This window comes from Hirundo rustica, chromosome 8, assembly GCF_015227805.2.
Source record: "Hirundo rustica isolate bHirRus1 chromosome 8, bHirRus1.pri.v3, whole genome shotgun sequence".
Taxonomy (NCBI): Eukaryota; Metazoa; Chordata; class Aves; order Passeriformes; family Hirundinidae; genus Hirundo; species Hirundo rustica.
The window spans coordinates 26,476,569-26,494,514 of NC_053457.1; the positions used below are offsets into that span (position 1 = coordinate 26,476,569).

General features: G+C 38.1%; 1 protein-coding gene across 5 annotated transcripts in view; it reads left to right on the forward strand.

Moving 5' to 3' along the window:
• Positions 1 to 17,946, forward strand: part of SHOC2 (SHOC2 leucine rich repeat scaffold protein) — a 59,906-nt gene that overhangs the window by 36,570 nt on the left and 5,390 nt on the right. For all 5 annotated transcript variants that reach the window (XM_040071426.1, XM_040071428.2, XM_040071427.2 and 2 more), the window contains exons 3-5: positions 1,195 to 1,332; positions 13,848 to 13,978; positions 16,692 to 16,880. In XM_040071426.1, coding sequence (XP_039927360.1) covers positions 1,195 to 1,332; positions 13,848 to 13,978; positions 16,692 to 16,880 — 458 coding nt within the window. The remainder of the gene's footprint in view (positions 1 to 1,194; positions 1,333 to 13,847; positions 13,979 to 16,691; positions 16,881 to 17,946) is intronic.

Below are 17,946 nucleotides of genomic sequence, written 5' to 3' on the forward strand. Positions count from 1 at the left end.
GACTTTTTTATTGGCCTTTCACAGTTGTTCGTGATACATGGTGAGTGTTGTGGCTACACGATGTCTCTGAATTTTATGTTTTATTAAATCACTAGTTATGATTATCTGCTGACCTAATGAGTAGACACTCTACACGTCAGAACTTGCCCAGGATAATCCTCCAGGCCTGTTGAGAAAATCCTTGTGTCAAAGATACAATGCCAAAGCTTAAAAATAGACATTTGCTCCTCAAAAGGAATTTGCTACTCTTCCAAATTTGTTACTCACTGAGTCATGTTCTAATATACAAATGCAGTGACCTCATCTGTACTGGAGAGGGTAGAAGCTGTTCAAATTGTATGCATTAATGTCACCTCCATCAGACCAAAAAAATGTGAATACATGTGCCTGTATTCATGCACACAGTTGTTTTTTTTCTTTTTTTCAAACCCAATGATTTTTTTTGCTCAGAACACAGTGTGTTTGACATAAAAATAGGTGAAACTACTGTTCAGAGAGGTGTGCCTAGCTGTGCTTTTAAATTAATTTGTAAAAGTCAGAAATGAAGCAGTTGAGTGTAGAGTGGCTCTAAACTCCAAGCAAATCCAAACTTTTAAAATGCTTAACAGATAAGCTTTTTATTTCAAACTTTTATTTGCTGTAGGTCTGCTTGCATACACTTTACTTATCGTAAGTTGTCTTTTTTGTGATGACTAAAAATGTTTAAAAATAGCATTCAGGACTTTGGATTATCTAAGTTGTCAGCCAGATAATTTTGCTGTCCCTTAATTGTTTATTTTGTGCCTGAAAGTAATTAATGATGTAAAAACAGATCTTAATTTCATAGAATTTAATACAATTCATTTATTTAGTGATGTTTTAAACTTGTGGTCAGCCTGAAACAAGTGTAAGATGCAAGTTTTCTATTCCACAGCTTGAACTGTCAGACTAAAATCAATCCACAAGTAACATTTATTCGGAGAATCTATTAAAGCTTTATCTGAGCTTTTCAAAACTGTTGATCAGGTTTTGGATCTAACTGATGAAATTATGATCCTGTAATACCTTATTTTATATGTATAACTTTATGGTAGCAGTAGCTTTTTTTCAGCTTATCCCCAAATCCGTCTGATTCTATTAATCTCTGTGTGGAGGTCATTGTTGGGAGCTGTACATTAAAGTCCTTAATGCTTTGGTTTTTCTGTGTGCTTTTAGGTGAGTTGTGTAACCTCATCACGCTGGATGTAGCGCACAATCAGCTTGAACATCTTCCAGAAGAGATTGGAAGCTGCACACAGATCACCAACCTTGACTTGCAGCACAATGAGCTCCTGGACCTGCCAGAAACCATAGGTATGTGAAGAGGCTGGAGAAGAGAAAATCAATCAATCAATAAATAAATCAATCAATAAATTTTTTGAAAAAATTTCAAAATGTTCAGTAAGGGAACAAATTTGAGAATGAGTATTTGTTGGTGGCTGTGGAATGACTGGTGCTCAGCATAACACAGCTTCTCACTTGGGATTTAAAGCAAGGTGTGCTTGCTACCTTAAATATTAACTTAAATAATTTAAGAATGAGAGTTACAATGAAGAAAAGCCAGACCCATTACTTCTAAATCTTAAGGTGTTCTGTGGTTATAAGCAAATATCTACTGCTGGTTTGTTCATTCTGTGATGAAACTGAGCATATAAAGAAATGAAGGGCTCACTTATAGTTGAAGTGTAGTATTTTGGCAGATAATTTTAACTTACATCTTTGCCTAAAGAAAAATAGAACTAACATCATAAATGTTTTAAATTAGTTGTGTATATGTTATGTTCTTGGGTGGGACATCTGAAAAATCTCCAAAGTCCACAAGGTCATCATGTTCTTATGCAATAGAATACAGAGAGTTTTCAACTTACTTTGAGAAAAATAGAGTAAGATAAACACAGTCCTGGTCGGTTTCAGAATATCATATGGGATAAAGAAACAAAATATGATTTTTTTCTATCTCATTAAATCAGTTTTAAACAGATGGCAGAAAAAGATGGCTGCTGTGATTTAAAAAGACTGAAAACAAGGCCATCATGATTTTAAGCTCTGTCACCAGAACATACTCAGAAGAATGAACACTACCAGTTTAATGGTATTCAATGTTGAGCATTTATTAGTATACTTTTAATGCATACTAAAGGGATGAACCGTTTAATGACACTCCAGCTTTTCTTCTAGCAGTAAATTGTTGAGGATAAAGTTACCGTGGCTTTTGGTTAAGAAAGTTTTACCTGAGCAGAGTTTACGTTGATGATGTATCCACTGGAACTAAACTTCCTTCCTGGATTGATGATATTTTTAAACTCTGGAGATCCCATTCCATCTGGAGTTTGCAACTAACTTAGACCATTCATAAGCACAGCCTTTATTTTTGTTGCTATTTCGTAAATCTTGCTGAATGTTGTTTTACATAACACTTATGTATAGTGTATGTGTCACATTTAGGGAGTGAGCTCCCTGGATAAACTGTTAATTTTGGGAAAAATTCCCTAAGCAAGTGTGAAATTTCCATATTCAAGGCTTACAGACTAATGCTGTTAATTCCTGTGCAGAGTAGTAGAATGATTTACTATGTTGTTTAGTGCCTGGTTCACAAAGGACCAGAAAAATTTCACTTGTAATATGCTGCAAGACTATTTACAGGGAAAGGTCTTTGGGTAGGAGAGGCACAATGTTATTAGGCAGTTAAGTCATTTGTGATAGATAGGAAATCGCTCACTCTGCAATCAAGATAGTTTGGACTCACCTATTTCTTCAGAAAGTTTCTGTAAGCTTAGGTGGTTTCTTTTGAGACAGGTTCACACCTGGTTGGACTGGATTTCTATTTTCTTTGTTTAGTTTTTTCCTTGCATTGTCTTTGTAATGTTCAGAAGTTACTTGTTTTTAAATGTTGGTAGCTGTCTCTTTACATGCTTATCTGAGCTGAATATCAATGTTTTAGAGCTCAAGAAACCACCAAAGACAGCTGAATAATGGTAGGAGACAGCAGTGAGCCATTGCGTCGTTAACCTTAATCTAGTTCAGTTTTTGCTCCACTGGAAAATCTCTCTTGTAAACAGTAAGTTTAAAAAAATAATATTTAAATAAGAACTTAAACAGAAATCTGTGTTTGTGCCTTGTGTGGTTCACTAACAGAATTTAATAGTGAAGGGAAAAACTTTAGCTTCCATCTTAAATGATAATGATCAGCCTACATTTATGCATGCTGCAGAAAAGGCAGCCGTAGCCAGTTCAGCAACACCGGCTTTATTTCTTAGTCATCGCAGTTTTGGTTCAACATATTAAAGCAAGTTGCGGCATGATTTTTAGATTACAGCTTGCTTTGCGGTTGGGATTGTTCGGCGAGAAGCTTTGAGCGCGGAGAACAACGCGGCGAGTCAATGGCGCGTGGCCGCCTGCGTGCGCGGCTGGGGGCGGCCCTTGGGCCTCTCCAGCTCTCGCTGCAGTTTCTGTCTCTTCCCTGCTCCTGGGTGTCTGCCTGGTGTTTGCCACGACTGGCTTTTCTTGCAACATTTACACGAGTCCAGGTGTCAGGGCGCTCACAGTACGAGTGCTGTTACTGGTTCTCAGTTCAGTCAAACTCTGGGTTACGTACCGGGGACAGAACAGACCAAGCACATTTGCTCATTATAAATATTTGATGTTCCGTGAGCCCATGAGCCTCCTGTTATGGACCAGACTTTCCATTACTGCCGGGTCTGTCCCCTCCTCCCCTGCTGACACCCTGTTGATGGAGGCCTCATTTTTTCTTGAGAAGGATGTTTTTGTCACGCTGCTTTGAAAAACAAACTGTGCTTTCTATTTCTCCCTCCCCTCAGAAAGGACCCCTTCCTTCCTCTCCGTCAAAAAACCCTCTTAAAGTAGCTGCTGGACTATCTAAACAAGTTTTGGTTTTATCACAGAAAGATTTCAGAATCTGTCCAATTTTTAAAAAAAGCTTGTTTGGTAACTAACAGCACGTACTGAAATGTGCTGGAGCTGTGGGAAAGGGGTGTGAGGGTGACATGCAGGGGAGTGGCAGGGAGGGGATTGTGCATCAGCAGTGATTACAGAGGTAGCAGAGCCAATATATCCACTCTGTAAAAACACCAAGTTCTTCTCTCAACTAATGCTGTAGAAGCATGCTTTTGTGCAGTAACAAATGTGATTTTAGATATTCGTTGTCAGGAAGTGACCTAATGCCTTGCGTTATAGATATTGGCTTAATACATTCATATCTGTATTTCTGTTGATTGAAAATTGTAAAGTACTTTTTATATTAGATCACTTCCTGTAAGAAAAATGAGCTTTGTGGAATGGCTTAGCACATTCTGAGAGTCTCAAGCCCAGAATCAAAATCATAGTGGGATTGTAGCTGTTTAGTGTTTTCTTTGCAGACTGTACCCCCCCCCCCAACCCCCCCATGTTCTGGTGGGTTGTTAGGTTTTTGGGTTTTTTTTCCTTTTGGAGGGTGGTGGAATTGTTAGCTCCTTTTATTTACACACTGTAATATATTCAAAAGTTATATAGAAGAAGTTGAACAACATGCCATTTATATTAAAATTATTAATTGGACTTTTTAGACTGAAAACAAATTTTGGGTGGAGTAATTTCTTTCTTAGGATTACAAGATAGCTTAGATAATTTTGTCCTGCAAATACCACATTGAGTGTTCCCTCTTTGAACTTCTAATTTTAGCATTCTGTACAAATGTGCTCACTTTTACAATTTCATATGTAAAAGCATAGAAAAATTTATTTGAGAAAAAATAAAACAGAAACAGAGTTACAGCTTTTAAAAATACCAGATTCTACCAGATTCTTCATCTACTTTGTAATTTTCTAGTTATGTGTGCTTACGTGCAGTTTGATTATAGTCAAATGTGCCTTATCCACAAACATCTAAGGCAACAGAAATTTTAATAAGAAAAAGAATAGTCAGTTGTAAGTGTTCCAAAATTATCCTTTAAAAGCACAAAAAATTCTGTCAATGGACACACTTTCCAGTGTCTGACATAGCACTGTGTTCCATCTTAGTTCCCAAGAGATGGTTAGGAAAATGGGAGGTGTATTTACAGCTCTGCACTACCCTCCTGCCCTTCTCTGTGGCACTAGAGCTCAGGAGCTGAAGTCACAGCTTTCATGAAATTAAATAGTATTTATTGATTGATTTTGCCATTTGAAATTGTGCTCCAAACCACACTTCTAACCTGTTTAACCCCAGTGTACCCCTGAGAGCACTGTTGTGCTCTTTAAACCTACAGCTGATAAAACATGAAGCGGTGACCAGAACCAGATGTATGAAGTTGGTACGGCTCAGATTATGCAAAATTGTGGTTGAGAGCTTTAAGTCCCTAGAAGTAAAGATATTTCTGAAGAAATGTGAAACTACTTTAAAATGGTATTTTAAATTTGACAGGTTTAGCAAAAGCAGGAGTCTTGTTCTGAAACATCTGAGCACCTGCAGCTCCCTCAGTGATCGGGGCAAAGTTCAGATGCAACCAATTGGTTTGATGTTATTAATTACTCACTGTTGTGATGGAGCAAAGTGTAGAGGCTTCTGCTCCAGCTTTCACAGCAATGTTCATATTCTCAACATTTAAGCATGACCTCGTGCTTTGGTCAGTGAGCATTCTGTGCTTTGTGGCATCAAGCCTGTTTCCATAGGCTCACTTTGGGAGAGCTGATCAACATTCGGTGCTTTGTCCAAGGTTTTGTTCTTGGACCATGATGTTAATTAAACTTCTTTAATTGGATTCTGCTAGTATTGGACAATTGCCGTAAGTTCAGCCTTTTCTTTATCTGATTGAAAGCAGTGGCTCCCACTCTTATACTCTAATTTTTGTGTTACTGTAAGCCCTGTATAGTTCTCGTGGTGGTCTCATAAAGGAAGACTTCTGGTTCTTGTTGCCTTCAATTCTAGACTTAGTAAATGCAAAGTAGCAAAATTGACTGGAAAATGTCAAGTGGAGGGTAAACGGGAAGTGACTTGCTCATTTTGTGCTCCAAGTTCAGAGGGGTGGGGATGAGGCTGTGAGGTGTTGCCTCACACCGATGAAGATCACACAGTACTGCGTGTGATGGGCAGGGGACATTTGGCTCTCAGTGTTTGCACGGGTCAATGTAGATGCTAAAAGCTCACACTGTGACATGGCAGTTATGCAGAAAAAAATCATAACAGTTGCTTCTACATTTGGGAAGTCACTGTTGAATCTTCCCTCACTCTTCAGGAAGTTTCAGGGTGTCCTTTCCCCTTTCTGTAGGTTCTTCTCCCAGTATCTGCTGTTGGATAGCATTCAGCTGCAGGGAAGATATAAAATGTAGCCCTGGTCTCCATAAAAAAATTCTCACATTGCTTAATTAGCTAAAATTGTGAAGATATATTCGTGTGTTGTACATTTTATATGTTTGCTTTATATAGTAGGGCAGACTTAAAAAATTAAACGCATCTTTCACTTAAGAAAGGTTAATGTTTTTGTTGTATTGCCAGTTAGGCATAAACTGTTCATACAGTATGATTTACATTTGTATAAATCTTTAATTTCCCAGAAAGGCTTTAAACAGTCATTTGAAAAGGAAAAAGAAAAGACTACCAATGAAAAATTAAATTAAATAAATTTTAGTTGCTTTGTCTTACTGTAGGCAGTGTGAATTGAGTAAAATGCAATGCTTTCATTCATAGCTCAAAATAAGGTCCAGCTGTTGTTTTTGTCTCTGTTTCAATGTGAAGTGTTTTGTGTTTTTGTATCATTTTCAGCTAGTTATAATTTCCTTTTTATGTTTTAATTAATACATTTCCAATGCAAACTCAGTGTAGTTAAATGCATACGTACTGCTTTCATTAAAGGTTAGGATAGCTTCTAGTGGCTAGTTAATTCTGAGTTTATTGATTCAATGTATTTATGAAAATATTTTTTATTTTGTATTTTGGTTGGATATTCATCCTGGTAAGACTAGAGTGGGGCCAGTTGATTTTAGTGAATGCGTGTACCATCACACAGTAACTAGATGCAGAGACCAATGTGTACGGATGTATTATAACTGCAGCTCAGCATTTTTGGAATGATTAGTATACAGCAGAAAGAAAAAGCCTATAATCTTATTTTCTTTATGTGAGAAGCAGGCACAAGGGAAGAGTGATTCAAAGGAACGCATCAGAATTGAGACGAGCAGGTCTGTGAGTTACATGCATTTTGATGAACGCATAATAAATGAGTTTTAAGTTGAATTTTCATTGCTTAGACAGTTTCAGAAACATGTCACTAAGAGCTTGTGCTCTCTAGCCTTGTGCAGGTGTTGTGTGTGGTGCATGTTGGGTACCTGAGCCTCTGTTTCTCAGGTTTTCCAAGTACCTTGTGTGCATCTTTCGTACAGTTGGCAATGTTACAGTCTGGAATCAGAGCTGGAAAATAACTGACTGCTGATATGGTCACAATTCAGCATTTTAAAATTGGTATTATGAGGGAAAACCTGTCTTTGGACGATACCGTTAGACTGAAAGTAGAGAGAGCTCTTTGCTCTCTTCAGATGTCATTTGAACTCATAGGAATGGTAGAGACTAATTTTAAATTAATGTTAAATAGCTTTCTAATAGAGAACATCTTCATCAGACCTCCTAGACTTTGCAGAAGGAGGATACTGTGCTTTGGTTTGAGGAGGGCAAAAAATTATGAACCCTGCTGACTTTGGTAATTTGTGAATTTGATTTTGCCTCCTACCCTGGCCTGCCTGGTACAACAGGAGGTATTGGTGGCTGAAAAGAAAAATTAAAATATATGAAAAGTCACTTTGCTGTTAAACCAGTAAAATGAAGTCAAGCTTTGTGTTGTGTTTAGCTTTACTTTTGTATTTGGAACAGAATAATTATATTTCATGCTTTGGCTCTGATAGTTGGTAGCAACGATCAGGAGGGATTCTGTTCTCTTCTGCAGTTCTGCTAAAGAGTGGATGCCCTCTCACCCCCATCGCTTTTCTGTCCCCATTCCAATTTTTTCTAGGGCATCAGCCTTTAGCCAGAGTATATTAAACACTAGGGATGTAGGGATTGTAGAAGGGATTTGTCATCTCTCAGATGATGATCGGTGGCACAAATTTAAATTCATACAAACCTGCAGGCTTCGCTGTAGGAAAAAGGTGCCCCCAGACCAGATTGATAATGATGGATAACAATTTTGTTCTTGTTTCCTCTGCAACAAGATCACTGAGATCTCTTTTGGGGTGTCTTGTTGGACCAGTCACTTTGTGCTGTTGCTCTCGGCTTGTGGAGTGCAACTGAAGGTTAAAAGGCTTTATCTGAAGCCTTTCCTTTTACTCTACGGCTATCAGGGGAACAGTTTGCTTTCTGATAAGAGATTAGATTAAACACCCCAACAGCTCCTTTCACCTAAAAATCTGTTAAACAGTTAAAAACATGTCACAGAGTTTGGCTGACATCTGGAAAACTAGTATGTGGTAAATACAGCGTGTGGTACAGACATCTTCTGTCTCAGGGCTATTTTAGACCAGGAATCACTGTTGAAATATCTGAATAGAGCATTTAATTTCTGTCCACAACGGCCCATCTCTAGCATGTCTACTATCTCCCATACAATTTGAGATTTATTTCATATTATCATCTTTGTTATTCTCACTGCAAGATTAATACCATGTGGCGTGTTGAATTTAATTCACTTACGGCTTTTTTAAACTGACATCAAGTTTGATTTTTTTTAAAAAAAGTATTATTAATTTTGGCTGTACCTCTTGCTTTCAGTTAGTTAAAAATGACACCTGGTATCTTCTGTATGCAAACCAGCCAATTTCTTTGCTAGGAGAAGATCCCTCAGTGAATAAAGCACATGGCACTCTGTGAGATAACATGTGGCCATGTAAAACATGTTCTTTAGTAGGTGAGTGCTCGTTGTGTGTCAAGTTGAGTCAAATAAAAATCTAAGAATATTTATACAAGTTAGACCATCCGAAATACTTAATAGTGCCCTGTTGTTTGTAGCAAGTTCCTTCAATTTTCTATTGTGTGCTGAAGCTCACGTATATTGTTGATTATGATCTTATGAGGTTTTGATGTGCGCAGCTCTTATAAGTCAAATTTGTGCTTTTAACGTTATCTGTAGAAGTTTTTTTCTAGTGAACAGATTTTTAAATTGATCTGATGCTTTTGGTTTATTTAAGAGAAAGCAAGTGATCCTGATAGCAAATTAGCTCAATTAACTAAGTTTCAAATTAATAATGACCCTTCATCTAAGGACAGGGAATTTGAAGGATTATTTTAACTAAGGGAGGGAAAGGAAGAGGTGTGGTAAACCTCAGAAGAAGATAGCATTTATCACTCCATTTAAAAAGCACTGGTAGAACTTTGAATTAGGATTTTGTATTTCTTTATATTATTCATGTTACCAGTTCTTTTTTCTCTTGATTTTGAAATACTTTAAAAAGAGATGTAGAGACTACTTCAGGTGGTCTTTGTAAAAAAATATTGTTTTGTTAGCATAGTTTCCTGCTTTATTTCCTGTCTTCTCTTTGTTTTGGGATTGGCAAACACCTGGTTTTCCTTTGATTAATATTTTTGAAGTACCTTTAATAAAGAACTAATTTAAGCCATCTATTTTGGATCCCTTTTATTGTAACAGTTTAATTCAATATTTCTGGATTTGCATGCTTCCAAGGATTTTTAACTTCACTTCTGTGTAAATGAAGCAACTAATCCTGAGACAGACATAAAGTCACTCGTGTGAAGGGATTATTAATTCTGTGCTTAGGTTGCTTCAACCCTGAGAGCTGTGATCTGCTCATAGGTGTTAATATTGTACTGGGGAGAAAATGGACCTGAGACAAGGTCTCTGTGAAACCTTATTCCCAGGATTTTTCTGGCAAAAGTTGAACTAAAGCAATTTTTCAGTGACTTGCTTAGGCCTGGTGTGAGTTTAGGGCTTACTCAGGCTTTGCAATCTTATTCTCAGAAATACCAATGAATAAGGCAGTTGAGTTTAAAAGGGTTTTCATAATGGGCTCTCAAGAAAACAAGTTGGAAGGGGTTTTGCTTGTTGCTTTTTCTGCTGGTATCTCCTTTTCACTTGTGGTTATCAAACTGTCACGTACTCGAACATCTAGCGTTTTCTGAGTCATTATCTGTGAGGGGCTGTTTCAGAGGAGCTGCCGAGGTACAAAAGTACAACTGCAGATGGTCCTGATGACATCTGACGGAGCTCATCGTGAGCAGTTGTTGCCTCCCTTGCCTCATTCCTTAGAGCTAACCCGGCAGCCCAGCAGACCCCTAGTGCTGTTCCCGCTTGGAAAGCAGTAGCTTGAAAATATACTTCCCTCTAGCCACCCCCTGGCTCTCGCTAGCTCAGTTATTCAGGGGTTTTAGGGAAATATACTTCAGAGAGACAGAATAGAGATTTCAAAAGACTGGCTCTCACCCCCAGCTTCCGTCCAAGCTTTATTCTGGATGTGATGTTCCAGGAGGCCGAGGAGAGAGAGAGTGAACCAGGAAGAAACAGGGGTATATCTAGTTTTGGGCCAAGAAAAGATATTGGCCCTGAGCCAATAGGGTCAGGAGTAGGTATGATAGGGAAAAAAGGGTTGAACTACATAGCACAGGTTTCAGGGGGACTCCGAGGGGAAAAACCATTCCTCAGAGAAACACAACAGTAGCTGGGCTGGAAATGATGGAGATGGGTGCAAGGGCTGTAAAGCAACTCCAGATACGAGGATCAGCTAGGTACTGAGCTCAGGGAGCTCTAAGTGGGATCATTGGATGGTTCAGTGCACCAGGGTGGAATTGAGCGACTCAGTTTCTGTGGTCGAACAGTTTGTCGCTTTGTTTTCATGCTGCTGGCCCCTGGGCCTTGGAGGCAAATGTTAACATTGTAGTGGCGCATCCCTGTTAAAAAGAAGAGTGAACTTGGACACGCTGGGCAGCGGGAAGAGCTGTAAGGGTCACCCTGTTTTGTGAAGGTGGGGCTAAGATCTGCCTTGTCCAGCGTGTGGAGAGAAAAGCTGATGAGGGTTTCACACTTCGATGTGAGGTGCGCCTATGCACTCCCGAGGATGAAAAGATATCTGAGTCTTGTTGACAGAACACTGAGTGGCTGTAAATGGGCTGGGAATAAATTCTGGCTGGAAATGAGAAAGTGGCTCATGATGCCTGCATCATCTGGGCCCAGGACTGTCCTTCAGGAGCAGTGGGAGAGGTGCTACTGATGCAGCTCCAGCTGAAATCTTGCTGGTTTTGTCCTCAGGAATAATTGTATTTAGTGCTGTTGTGTGTAAAACAATCATAAGGAATGTGTCTTCTGTTATGCCTTTGTGTGCTTTTCCCATGGAGGAGAAAGATAACTAGTAAAGAAACAGTGATAAAGTTCTATTAAGAAATGCTGCTTATGATAAGGAGAAATTACTAAGGGAGCTGCTATTTATGCCTCCTCTCTGATAATGTCATGAGGATCGCCAACGTGTGTCATTCTCCTCTTTGTGGTACATTTTGCCTCTCTCTAGTGGCTGCCTTGTTTCATTTTTCTGAAATGCCACATTGGTGGTAGGAAGAGAGCCATATACATACAGCCTGTGCTCACAATCTGGAACTGGCACAGCAGTGTTGTATTGCTAAGCAACAGTTGGCATCACGCTGTCATCCTTCTCATCTGAAAAATCCAGATCAGCATCTAGCGCATGTTTTAGGTAGTGAAAAGAATAGTAGGTTCATAATTTATTTTGTGTGAAGTCTGTTGTTCATTCTTTGGTAAAATATTAAATAATGATTCAGAGAAATAGAGTCAGGGTGTATTTTGTTCATCCATAGGATGGCAAATCCTAATGATCTCGGAGCTTTGCAATAGAATGTTTTTTGTGTGAAGTGAGGCCAGTTTTTTATTCAGACAGAAATGCCTGATGTCACAAATACAAGATGAAATAGCTAAGTTGGATACAAATCTCTGTCTTTATACTAGTGGACTGTAGGATCAGAATATGTGTTAATTATTCTCTTTAGTGTGTATATGCATGGCAGGATTTAACATGAAAAGATGAAGATTAGTGCACTGGAGTGCAACATTGATAACCTTGGATTTTAAATGCCTTTTTCTGACTAAGTGAAGACTTTCTTTGCTGCTTCTATAAAAGTTAATTTTATATTTGCTTAAAATCCAGCACTTCAAAAAATAGAGCTCAAAATCCCAATTGAAGATATTACTAGTTAAGCAACGATGTGTAGCTATCTGCTTTGATTTTTGTTTAGTTGTTGGTGGTACTAAGTAAAACTTGTTACCAAGCTTGTTAGATAGTTATCAGATATGCACTGAAAACTCATCCTCTTTTGTTCTTGATTTGTAAGATGTAGTTCATTTTTGTTCTGTATTAAGGGTTTTGTAGGTTTTGGATTTTTTTCAGTTGCAGTTTTGTGGGGGAGCTAAGATATTTTGTTTTCTGCTCTTTTTTTGGTGCTTATTTTTGTTTTACATTCACTGCTCTTGTGACTTCCCTGTTTCGAAAACTACAGTGAATCATAAATCGTTTCCAGTTTCAAGTTTTTATTATCATCTACATTCCCAACTACTTGGTGATGTAGGGGCATTTTTACTATATATTTTTACCAGGTTCAGGAAAGAGATATTTTGCCACTTGCTTTGTTGGAAAGCTTTTCTCTGTCTAGCAGACATACTATACATTTCTTCTCCCTTTGCTGTGCTCCAGTACCTTTGTGTAAGTGCACACACAGCGACACTAATACAGCCTTCACTTAACGAGCAGTTAGACTGTACATATTAAGGCCCCTTCGTCTTTTAAAATTACTTCAGGTTATTCATTCTGTTTCCTTTCTAATGTGTCAGTCTGGTACTTCAATTTGCAGAACAAAAGTGTTGTGCCATGGATGGTTGTAAAAGCGAGTGTAAAACATCAAATGTTTTGCAAGGAGCTGGTTGTGCGAACCTGTTCCCAAGCCTCCCCGGTGCAAAGTCCTGCACAGCCAGCTTTTCTGACTGTAGCATGAGGCAGAGGTCAGGTTTCTTTGTACACTTTGACAGTTGGCTTTTCAGTGAAGTTCAAGGCCTTGCTACTTGCAGCAGAGACTAAATGCTCCAGCACCCTGTAGTTCAACGGCATCCTTGAGCACTTGGTTTTGGTCTTTGGGACTTGTAAGATGGTAGAGGTTGGAGCTAAAGGCAGCTTCAGATGGGAATTTTTCAAGTTGCAAGTTTCTCAAGATTTTTATTCCCTGACAGAAAGACATTTCAACTGGGACCATCAGCCTAGCAAGGTTCAGAAATATTTTTACATGCGCTACTGCCCAGAATTTTGTAGATTTCCTCCAGACTTTTCCTTCAATATAACTCAAAAACTTGGAAATTTTGGGGTTTTTCCTATCACCTAATAAAGGCTTCCTTGCTTTTGGAGGATGGTAAGGCTGTGGGGGTTTTTTTTATCCCTACAGAGGAAATTGTTTTGCCAGGACCTGAGTTGTATGATGCATGCCCAGGTTCTGGTAATATGAGTCATGGCATTGAATGATGCTGTTTAATTTTAAAAAGTCATTCTGGGGACATCTGGAAAATGATAGTATGTTTTGTTGACAGAAAGATCAGGATAGAAGGACTTTTACAATAGGACATAAGCCTTGCTTGCTTATCATATTATGCAAAAACCTCAGAATAATATTTAATATGCACAATCTACTGCATGGTTGACTTTAGCATTGGAAATCCGTGTATCTGCTGTTTTGGGATGATAACTCCATTTCATCTTTTGAAATTTTGAAGTGTAGGGCGAGCAACAACAGAAGAATCAGAAGTCACACCTTGTTCTGTGCATTTGTGTGAGTCTCACAGTATATTAACACCTGTTTTTTACCCGTAGGAAATCTGTCCAGTCTAAGTCGTCTTGGCCTGAGGTACAATAGGCTGTCAGCAATTCCCAAGTCTTTAGCAAAATGCAGTGAGCTTGATGAGCTGAACTTGGAGAACAACAACATTTCTACTTTACCAGAGGTGAGGAGTAGAGGGACTGGACTGGGGAGGGAATGCTGCTGGAGGGCATCGATGTTTTGTAAAGGGAGTGGAACATGGGAAGTTATTTCATCCTGCATCTTAACTCAGAGGAATACCCTTTGTATTAACCCAAAAGTAATGTGAATTATGTCAGTTGTGTAAATATTAGGTATATTTAATCAGTATAGAAGGACTACTGTCATGCAACTTGAGTCAAAGGTGGGAGCAACTCATGTGGTTGTATTTGCTGTCCTGTATCTTTAGAAAACCTTAAATAATGAATCCAGATTCCCACACTTCAAGCCAGATAAGTGTTTCTCAGTGTTTCTGCTTCATGAAGCATTAGTGCCTGGAAGTAATTGCTCATATGACAGAAAAAAAAAAAAAATCTGATGTGGTTGCTTTATATTTTGGATATTTATTCAATTTCTTTAGAACCTTTTAAGATGAAGACTTCATGACACAACATAAAGTTTATAGTCTCTTCTGTTCTAATGATGGTCAAACTGCTTTCCTAAGCTATCATCCCCACAACCCCAAGTGTCTAAAGTACTAGTATAAAATGAGTTAAAAGGTTATCTAAAGATGTAGATAGCAAACTAAGAAGAAAAAAAATGCAGTCGGACTTAGGCAAAGCATTTACAGTAACAAAGGGCAGTAAGTAACTGATTTTCTACAGATAAATTTCTGAACTCAGAAATGATAGACTGAAGCAGAGAATTTAATAAATGTTTGGGCAAGACTGTAATTTAAGAAAATGCTAGAGTGAAAAGCCACCAGGCTGCTTTCAGGATGAGAACTAAGCTAGCCCACCCCACCCAGACATGTTACAAAAGCAACAGTGGTGTAATTACAAAAAGCTAATGTGAGGGATGATTACTTGCTTTAAAACACGTTCAGTAATAATACAAACCTCTTTGTGACTGTGCTGCCTTCTTCAGATATATTTGCCAACGATATGTTAACACTTAAGTTTGCAGAAGTGTATAGTTTATAGTGTAATCTGTTTAAAATAAAACATGCTGTGCTATAAGACAAAGAACTGTATTTGTAGAAGAAATTTCTGAATTTCAAAACATAGCTGAAGCTGCTGACACAATGCCTAATAAATATTTTATCTTAAAAGGATGGGCTGGAAGAAGGCATCACTGCCACAGCTCTCATAGATGTAAGAGCATTGTTTTCTTTGTACTGCTAAAGCTCTCTTGCTTCCCTTCAAATGCATTTAATTACTCTAGGCTATTAGAGTGATCTAGCTAACATATTTTAGACTTTTTTTGGTATACAAGCAGACTTCAAAATCGGCTTTTTGAAATGCCAAGATCCATCTGAAGCAATAAAATGTGTTAGAGCTCAGGGACTGCCTAACCCTAGGACTAATATCTGTTAATTAAAGTATGGGTAGAAACAATATTTCCAACCAAAGATTATACTAATTAATGATTAGCTTAGATTAATACCGATTTGAAGATCCATTATTTTATCTGCAGGGGTGAAAATGCTTCACTGATATTTGCTGAGATGCCCCCAGTGTCTAAAGTATTAGCCAGGGCATGTGGATAAGTCCCTATCAGATACAATAATGTTAATAAACAATTTATAAAAGTAGCCAAAGCTTTTCTGGTGAAACAGCAAAGCCACGTTCTTAAAGCATTTACAGTGAATATGGAGGTCAAATTGCAATCCAGAAATACTGGCATTAGGAATATGCTTGGAATCATTATCTTGTTACTGCTCATTCCTGATTGCAGATGTTGCATTATTTATGGTATGTAATACCATGCATAAATCTCCAATTTCTGTAATACTTAAGCAAACAGGGCTGGATTCAAGTTGGTGTAGTAATAAGCAAAGGTGACACTTCAGCAGTAATTTAGATCTCATTATTCATCTCCACAGTTCCAGCAACGTGCTTGGCACGTAACTAACAGATAAACTGAGATATGGGCTGCTGGGATTTCAGAGTCTAATTAGATTGTCAAGAGAAATGAAAATCTGGATTCAAAGGACAGCTGTTGCTATCCAGTTTAACTACAGGCTTCTTGCTTTTCGTTTTTTAAGGGGGGGAGGGAAAATAGAGCAGTAACTACTTAGGAATATTTTGGAAAAAGAGAAAAATGACTGAATTTTCAAACCCATCCTATTCTTCTCTTATGGTATAATTACTATAATAACTATTATGGTGTAATTAGAAGGCACTGATAGGTTGTGATCACAATATAGATTTTTATGAAATTACCAAAGATTTGTACTGGAATTATCAAGTGGTGCTTTTGGGAGCCATTCGTGGGGTTGATATTTCTTTGGGCCCTGTTTGGATGTGGGTGCAATGCTGGAGCCAAAACAGCTGCCGGGGATGGACATGCTGCCCCTGCCCTCCTGGAGCAATGTGTCATTAGAAAAATTGCTTTCAGAGGAGAAAAGAATTACCAAACCTCCCAAAGTTGTGCTTTTAAATGTGGTATGTTTGCTTTATTTGTATCTGTCAGCATGCAGGGTGGATGGGGGAAATAAGGTAGTGGCTGATGACTATGAGCAGAGGTTGTTGCTGGTGGAAGTTTTATCAAATTTAATACTGGTTTGTGTGTTGCAACACTTCTTCAGGGGGTGGACTTGAGGGGGGAAATACATTCCTAATTAGACCCATAAGGGAAAAGAGATGCATTCAAATAAATCTGTCCTAAGTTCTTGGGTGGTTTTCTTCTTTCTACAGGGTCTTTTATCCAGCCTTGTCAAACTGACTAGTTTAACGTTGGCCAGGAACTGCTTCCAGTCCTATCCTGTGGGTGGCCCGTCCCAGTTCTCCACAATCTACTCTCTCAATATGGAGCACAACCGCATCAATAAAATCCCCTTCGGAATTTTCTCTAGAGCTAAAGTATTAAGTAAGCTGAACATGAAGGTGAGGCACAGAAACATGCTACTGTGTAAAATCAATGAGGAGCACTGTTTGCTGCTCCATGAATTCTGGCAGACTTAATAATGTAAGGAATGAATTTATCACGCTGAAGTGGATGCTGCTGCTATCACATATAAAAATATTTCTGTATTAGTCTAAAATTGTGCTATCAAGATATTACTACTTTGTCTTTAAGTTTGTTAGTTAAGATTTTGTAACATTTGCTTGAGCTTGAACGATGAAAATAAGAAAGCTGTCTGCAGAGTTCTTGAATATCCACATGGGACATGACACATGCATGTAGATTAGCTTATTTCTCCCTCAGACACTGTTACAGTTTACATTATAAACAAAATTATGTAAAACAATTTTTTTAACATAGTATTTCAAAACTTAATGACTTTTGGCAATAGTTGAAGAGCACAGCAAGAGAACTTTTAAGTGTGCTAATATGGTTAAAGTAGGGAAAAGAGATGATATTTTTCTATGAATAGTTTTATTTCAATAAATGCTTGAGCAGTAGCTAAGCTCAGCTACTGTTTTAGAATACAGTTTGACACAAATAAATCCCTGGTTTGCATTAAGTCCATTTTTTATCACATATCCATTTGTAACTTTGCCTGTTTACCAGAACTTTGTATGACCATTTTTAAAAAGATTTTGTGGTGTCTGGTCTAAATCAAATATTTTAGAAACATTTTGAGCAGTAACTTGGTCAGAGTAATTTCAGATGCTTTTACTCAGAGCCATTAAAGTATATGGTGGCTTTGGGTTTTTTGTTTTTTTGTGGGTTTGTTGGGTTTTTTCCCCTCAGCGGGGTTCTGGTGGGTTTTCTTAGTGGTGGTGTTTATTCTCTTGATTGGTTTGTTTGGATTTTTTTTTTAACTCTATACATATTTAGGATTCAAACATTTGCCAATAGCACGTTTGTAAGTTATGGTCAACTTTCTGTTCTTTTTTTGAACCCACCATCCATTGTATTCAGCAAAAATAGGACAAAAAATGTTTTAATCGCTGCGTCAGATCTTGAGAATTACGTGCTTCTAATTGTCCACTTCATATTAGTAAC